Source organism: Octodon degus, unplaced genomic scaffold (genome assembly GCF_000260255.1).
Source record: "Octodon degus isolate 3935 unplaced genomic scaffold, OctDeg1.0 scaffold00121, whole genome shotgun sequence".
In the NCBI taxonomy this organism is placed as follows: domain Eukaryota; kingdom Metazoa; phylum Chordata; class Mammalia; order Rodentia; family Octodontidae; genus Octodon; species Octodon degus.
Window position 1 is genome coordinate 7,831,506 of NW_004524697.1, and position 8,076 is coordinate 7,839,581.

At 36.7% G+C, this 8,076-nt stretch overlaps 1 protein-coding gene across 1 annotated transcript in view; it reads left to right on the forward strand.

Moving 5' to 3' along the window:
* Positions 1-8,076, forward strand: part of Nek1 (NIMA related kinase 1) — a 227,734-nt gene that overhangs the window by 105,310 nt on the left and 114,348 nt on the right. The window contains 4 exon segments of the mRNA XM_023700104.1: positions 3,417-3,500; positions 3,931-4,014; positions 4,815-4,892; positions 5,431-5,526. Coding sequence (XP_023555872.1) covers positions 3,417-3,500; positions 3,931-4,014; positions 4,815-4,892; positions 5,431-5,526 — 342 coding nt within the window.

Genomic DNA, 8,076 nt, shown 5'->3' on the forward strand with positions numbered 1-8,076 from the left:
TCTGTTAATGAATAGAATGATTTGTTCTAATGGTGTTTGTAAATAGAATCACAAGTCTGCATCTTGTACAGCAATTAACCACTAAGAGGAATATATGCAGTGTATTATTTGTTGAAAAAAAAAAAAAAAAAAAAAAGAGCACACTGAGTCAGCCACTGAGACTAGGCATGGTGGAATAAGCCTGTAATCCCAGCACTGGGGAGGCTGAAAACAAGAGGATCACTATGATTCTGAGCTGCGTAGTCAGACCCTATATCAAATAAATAAAACATAATACTAACAAAATAATTTGTTTAAAATAAAGCAAATCTATTTCTTGCCAAAAAAAAAAAAGAACCTCAGAATCTCACAAAAAATGAAGCAATACGATTTTCCTTGAAAAAATGTTATTTTCATGACTGCATTTTAAATAATACCATGTATAGAAAATGCTTTTTTTGTGGGGGGGAGGAGTGCCTGTCAGGATGCCTTCAGGGCGGGTCTGGTTTGGCTTGAGGATGAGGAGATCGAACCACAGCATCCTGAGCCTGACTGCTTTGTTTCAGCAGGTACCTAAACACCTGAGCTAGTGGGCATGCCCCCTAGAAAATGCTTTTAAAGATTCCCAGTTAACTGTTAAACATTTATCCTTTCATTTAGTGTTACACAAACATTAATTATGAAATGTAAGGTTCCATGCTAGCAGGAAGTATTAGTGAAGAAAAAAGATAATTAAACAGCAATTAAATGCTAATAATGGTTTATTAAAGCTTATTATGCTAGACATTATACAATTAGCTCTATATTAGCTTAAATACACTAGCACTATATTAGTTGGCTAGGGCTGTTATAGCCAGTGTCACAAATTAAGTATCTAAAAGCAAAAGAAATTCATTATCTCATAATTCTGGAGGCAAAAAGTCCAAGATCATTTTTTCAACAGAGTTATTTCCCTCTGAAAATTAAGATGAATGTGTTCTATCCCCCTGTCCTACCACCACTGGCTATCTTTGACTTTCTTTGATGTGTGTGATCATTACCTTGACCTTTGCCTTAAGTTCATGTGCTCTTTTCCCTATATTTGTCTCTCCTAATTTTCCCTTTTTATAACCACAGCCATATTGCTTTCAGATTTATGCTACTTACCTAATTTTGAGTTGGTAAAGATCTTCTCTCCAAATAAGGCCAACTGAAGTTAATTAGGGATTAGAATTCAACATATGAGTGGGGAGGGAACAGTATACCCTGTAATAAGCTCTTCTTGTCTTTACAACAATGCCATGTAAGTATATTGAGAACTTGTGTGCTGGCCATACCATAGAGTGTATTGCAGTGTTAAAATTGTGCTGTTAGGGCCGGCCGATAGCTCAGCAGATTAAAGCTCCTGCTTAGGCAGACTCAGAGACCTGGGTTCGATCCCCAGTGCGTGGTGGTGTGCACCTGTAATCTCAGTGCTTGGGAAGCTGAAAACAGGAGAATCACTATGAGTCCAATCTACATAGTGAGACCCTGTAGACCCTGTACTAAAAACCTTAAAAAACAAAAACACCTTTGCTGTTGGGCCGGGGAGATAGCTCAGTGGTCTAAATGCCTGGTTGGCAAGCACAAGGACCCAGGTTCGATCCCCAGTATCACATGCCGTGCTGCCCCAGAACCCTCAGCATGCTGTGTTGTCCACCAAAACTGGGCGTAGTGCATGCCTGTAATCCCTGCACTAGGAAGGCTGAGACAGGAGGATCAGTAGGAGTTCAAGCTGCATAGCAAGATGCTATAACAAATAAAAGATTAAAAACAAAGAAACAAAAAAGTGCTTTGCTATTAAAAAGTATTTCTGCATAGTCTCAGAGCACATGGCATAAACTCATTTTTCCTTCTCTTTCTCAGTTAACCTACAAATTCTTTATCATACAATAATAGGATTCTAAATATTAGAAAGTAAACTGACTAAGGACCTTGGCATTTGAAATGAGGAATAACAGTGATTTTTCTGGATTTTCTTTGTATCTCTCTGGATTCCTAGACTGAGTACTAGAGAATCCAATCCAGATCCATTATATACATACATACGTACGTTCCCTAAGCATGTTTTCTTTTACCACCAAAGGAATGGCAATGGGTGAATCCCCACACAGGTGGCAAGCCCATCACCTTTTCTCCTGCAGGGCTTTGCGAGCCATTCACTGAGGATAGCAGTGAAACTTCAGATAATTCCAGTCCCGCTCTGCAGCTGGTGCCTTGGAGGCAGCTTGATCCTTAATCAGCTTTAAAACTTGGTGGCGCATGCCTGTAATCTCAGCACTCTGGAGGCTGAAGCAGGAGGATTGCTATGATTTCAAGGCCAGCCCAGACTACATAGTGAGTTTAGAACTAGCGTGAACTACATAATGAGATCCTGTCTCAAAAAAAAAAAAAAAATTGTAAGAAGCATTAATTGAACATGGAAGAGAATCAGAGTATAAAATGAACTGAAAAACCGTAATTGTACAAAACTTAATTTCTGTAAAAACAAGTGTATGTGCATACATGCGAATAAAAGAAAATTCAGAAGATAATACCCTGAATTTTAAATTTCTCAGATGTTAGAATTATGCACAACTTGTATTTTCTTTATTTTATACATTTTCTGCCGTGAACCTATATTGTTATGAGAGAAAAGTAATAAGAGAATTTAGTCAAAACTAAGTTTCAATGGAAATAAGTTAAAAAATTAGTTAGAAAGCTCTGTGTGAATCTTTTCCAAGGACCTCACTGATCTTAGAAAATTCTCATAATAGAACCAGAAAGCAAATTGTAGGGGATTAAAAAATGAATGGCAAGCAGGAAAATAGAGATGATGAATATAAAAAAGCACACTTCAATAAACTAATAAAAATGCAAGACAAAGAAGTAAAATAAGAATTTTTTTTGAAGTTGGAACTTGAAACATGCTTGTATGCTGCAGGAAGAGAAAGTAGATAACTTGAGAATCTGATAATTTTATTGAAGTACATTACTTTCCTAAAAGGTAATTCCACATTAACAATAATGTTCTAAAAGTACATCAGTTTATCATTGGCAGTTTAGTAACAGACATTTCCAAGAGCAAATAGTTTAGTTTAAATTTTACAATTAACATGCAACATATTTACTGAGTTCAGGTGTATATGTGTGTGTAAAACGCATGTGCATACACCTGCATATTTGTAGTATGTATGTAGACCTGTGTAGAAGTGGAGTGGCCCTTTGAAATGATTGGGTCTGTGCTCGCTCGGGCAGCACATATACTAAAATTAGAATGAAATGATTGGTTCTTTAGAGGAACGAATTAACTGAGGTTTTCTGTAACCTATAAAGGGGTTGTGAAAACCTCTTTTTAAAGTGCCACATGGGTATTCCTAGGTAAGATGATGATATAGCCCCAGTCATTCTTTTAAACTTAGTACATTAAATGAAAACAGGGAATCCTGCAAAACCTGGCAGCTATGTGTGGAGGCAGGCCCAGCTCTTCAAGAGGAGGGAAGCCAAGAAACAAAGAGGAAGAGGTATGCTTCCGCATGCTCGCTACCTCCATCACATAGCCATTTTTGAGTTTATCGCTTTCCTTTCTTGCATGGTTTAAATTCTTAACAATTACTTGAAAATTTTGCAAGTCCATGACGATTGCTTATTATACTTTGACTTAATATAATTATGCTGTATTATAATTTTACCCCATAACTGTTTTTCAGTCTTCTAAATTGAATTTCGTTTCTTTTGATAAAATTAAAAATATGTAATTATTGCATATTTCTTTTCAGAAAAAAATTGCTCTAAACTCCTGGAAGCTAATATTATATTGCCATTAACCAAATATCACAACTTTTATTTCTTGTATTTGGATTAACACTTTTCCTTGAATTAAGGTTTTTTAGCATTAAAAACATTGATAATTTTTCTTGCAAGTAAATGTTCGGTGTTTTTTCCAATTTGTAGGTTTATCTGGCAAGACTGAGGCAAATAAGACTACAGAATTTCAATGAACGTCAGGAAATTAAAGCCAAACTTCGTGGTGAAAAGGTAAATTAAAAACCTAATCTCTTACAAAGGGTTTTTTTTTTTTTTCTTCTGTGTTTTAGGGAAAGGTCTACAGGGTGTTCATGGTCTCACTACTAGATCGTACTCATGATGATTCTGCTGTTTGCAGACTCTCAAGAGCTGGGATTACAGGCGTGCTCCGCCATTCCCAGCCTCAATCACCGTCTGAGCAGGACCCCCCACCCCCCACCCCCTACTCCCACCCCTGTACCTGCTTCAGGTGCTTTAATCCCCTGAGCTATTTGGCAGGGCCTTAATCTCTTACAAAGTAATCAAGGCCTGGGGCTATAGCTCAGTAGCAGAGCACTTGCCTCACATGTTTGAGGCCCTCAGTTTGTTTCCCAGTAAAACTCTCCCCAAAACAAATAAATAAAAAGTAATTGATGATATTATGATATATTAAGGTAACAAAAAATAAAAACTGATGCAGACAGTAAAAATCAAAGACAGAAAACTACGCATATTAATAAGTAAATCTTAATATGATTTAAAATTTATAGCACCATTTACTCCAGAATAATTCTGAGAGAACAGTAGAACTAGTGTCCATAAATTGATAATGCATGTTCCATATTATTCTTTTATTTGTTTGTTTGTTTTTATTTTCCATGGAGTTGATGATTGTGTAGAATTCAATTACAGCTTTGGAAGAAAACTAACAGTGTTGGCGATTTCTCAGTTCATATTTTTAGATGCTAGTCTACTTACATTATCTATACAGAGCTCTGCACTGAACTTGAAGGCTGCGTCCTGAGTGGTGAGCTTATCTACTTATTTTATAGAAAGAAGCTGATAGTTGTGAAGGACAAGAAGAAAGTGAAGAGGCTGACTTGAGGCGCAGAAGCATTGAATCCATTAAGGTCTGACTAGAAGTAATAGCTTCTTGGAGGAAATTGAAAGCTAATGTGGAAGATTGTGTTTTGCGTTTATTTTATGCTCTTGTTTTATTTCTACCCTTTATCCTGTCACATTTTTGCTTTTGAAAGATAGTACTTTTCTCTTTACATTATTTTTATAAAGAACAGTTAGATGAAATCATGACATTGATATATAAAACTGTGAAACAAACCAAAGAAACTATGAAACAGTAATCCTGAAAAGAAAATCTGATAACCTTAGAAATGAAGTATAGTTATCCATTTCTCTGGAGATAAGTTATATATAATAATCATTTTATATTTTAATTTCATTCTAACATATCAGCATTTGTTTTCATTCGGCAAATATTTGCATATTGAGCAGAAAGTATATGTCAAGCAGATTCCAGGATCTGCTGATTAGTGTGAGCTTGCATTTTCTGGATCAACATCCACCTTCTTTGTGGACTATTAAGTCAATGAACGGGGGCCCTATGGCCTCTTTCTGCTAACTAATTTTGTTGATCTTTTTTATTTTCAGGCCCAGACAAATGCACGTGCTGCTGTACTAAAAGAACAACTAGAGCGAAAGAGAAAGGAAGCATATGAGAGAGAAAAGAAAGTGTGGGAAGAACATGTAAGAATTAGTTCATACTCTTAATCCTGCTTATATTAATATTCTTATATATTTCTTGCTGAGTAGTAAATCAGCATCATATTTTTGTAATTCTTTTTTAAGGACAATCAAGATGTCATTGTAGGGTTTGATTTGAAATGAGAACTTAATTTATTTTATTTACCTTTAAATTTTAAATTTTATGTTACCAAGTAGCCAAAGATCCAGCGTCATGTGATAACATCGTCCTTCTGCCACCGATTTATGATGTTGTTTTCATCAAATTCTTATATGTGCTTGAGAGTGAGTGGAGTCAGAACTCACAGATAAAATGGAGACTGTAATCCCAACAGTCAGGAGCTGACACAGGAAGATTGTGGCAAGGGCAAAGCCAGCCTGGGCTGTGTAGTGAGTTTAAGGCTAGTCTGAACTCCATTGTGAGATCCTGTCTCAAAAACGAAAAGAAAAAGTAAATAAAACAGAGTTTTTCAATAACACTTTACTCTTTATTTTCATTTGAAGTAATTTTAGGTAAAAATTGTTCTAAGTTCTCCACACTCAACTAGTTATATTTTATTTTTCATTTCAAAAAGTCTGGCAGTAAAGAACTCTTTCATCTTCTTTCTCCCTTTTCTAAACTTCGACTGAGCATGAGTAAATTGGAATAATGAAATAGTAACTAACTGTGGTAGTAGTCCATCTTTCCCAAGATTATTTCCTGGCCTTTTGTGTGAAATTTTACCACATGGCTTTATATTATTGTGCTCTTTGAATCATGTTATTTCAAGATGCATCATTGATAGGGCATTAATGTGAAACAGTAAGTTTCACATTACCACTTTTTAGTTCACTAAGTATAATTTACTAATTATCATTTTTACTAATGTAGCACTTTTTCCTCAAGAGAAAGTTGCAATCATATTAAAGATAATGATCTTCATAGTCAGAGGCAAAGATTGATTCTGTTGCCCATATCCCTTTCAGCCCTAACCTGATGAGGAAAATAGCTGTGAACCTACATTTGGTGACACTTACATAGTAGTTTGGAGCAATCTGCTTTATTTCTCCTGGGATTGTATTCTTAGCCAAGAATTAGAAGCATCCCAGCCTATGCTGATTTTCAGAGTGAGTAAGGACAGTCAGGATGAGTCAGTGTGAAACTCCCTGTGTTTGTGCATGTGTGCACGTGTGTACGTGTGTTTGAGTTAGCTTTTCTCGTAGCAGGCTGCTGCTGTCATCTTTGTGTCCTACTGAGCTATCACAGTTGCAGGCTACAAGGGCCATTACTATTTGTGTCTCTATACTGCATTTCAACATTCCACATAGCACACAAAAGTTGTTTAGAATAGTAATTTACCTGTTAAATATGGGGAGCTTATGCTTGGTCGAGTTTGGCCTAAGTTTTTAAAAATGTTATACAGAATGACATGGAACATCAAAATATTTGATAATAGTCTGCATGGCTCTGATTTTGTAGTACCCCGTAATCTTGGAGACTTGGGCAACCACTGCCTATCTACTCTCATCAGTGTGGAGGCACAGGCCCTGTTTTGGCAACAGGCCAGTATAGTCCTCTTGCTTTTCTATATTGCCTGTATTCCCCCAAGATAGGACAAGTGGTTGTGTTTTAGTTCTTTCTAGAAGTGCTGGCATGTGCTAGGTAGTTGTAAAGCACCTTTATCAAAGAGAGTTATACTCTTTTTCTCTAGTCACAAAGGGTCTGCTCACTTGAGTAACTTAAATGTTAATGCTTGCAACAGCTAAGGTTACTGTACCTCAGAGAACTCAAGGCAAGAGCCTTGTCATTAATTTTTTTTCCTAAAATCTTTTCTTAGGGCTGGGGAGATAGTTCAGCAGTGTAAGCGCCTGCCTGGCAAGCGCGAAGACCTGGATTTGATCCTGGTACCGCATGCCTTGTTGGCCCCACACTGAGCCAGCCATCGAAATTGGGCATGGTAGTGCACACTGGTAATTCCAGCGCTGAGGAGGCTGAGCCAGGAGGATCACTATGAGTCTGAGCTGTGTAGTGAGAACCTGTAACAGATTTAAAAAAAAAAGAAAAAGTTCCTCTTAGACTGAAACATGGCTCACAGATATTTAATGTGGTTTTAAGCATTAAATTAAGAGCAATTGCTCAAATGGTCTTCTTTTAATGGCTTATTTCTCACTTTCCTGAATTTTTGTTTTCTTGGGGTTTTGTTTATTTGTTTTGAGACAAGTTCTAACCATGTAGTTCAGGCTGGTCTTGAACTCATTATGTAGCCCATGTTGGCCTTGAATTTGCAGTGATCCTCCTACCTGAGCCTCCTGAGTGCCGGGATTACAGGTGTGTACCATCATGCCCCGTCCTGTTTTTAATAATACCACAAGTATAGTACAAGAGCTAGTATAAATCTGTATATGTTTACTTAATAGGCAAGTATTATTTAGATTCAGAATATACCACCAAAATCTCATGTGTTCAGTGGTGAAATTTTTGGACAGTAACTGGATCTTGGAGTATTAAAGTCACCTACTACATACTGGTTTGCAATCCCTTACCCCCCTTGTATCCATTAATTTTTGCTTTAT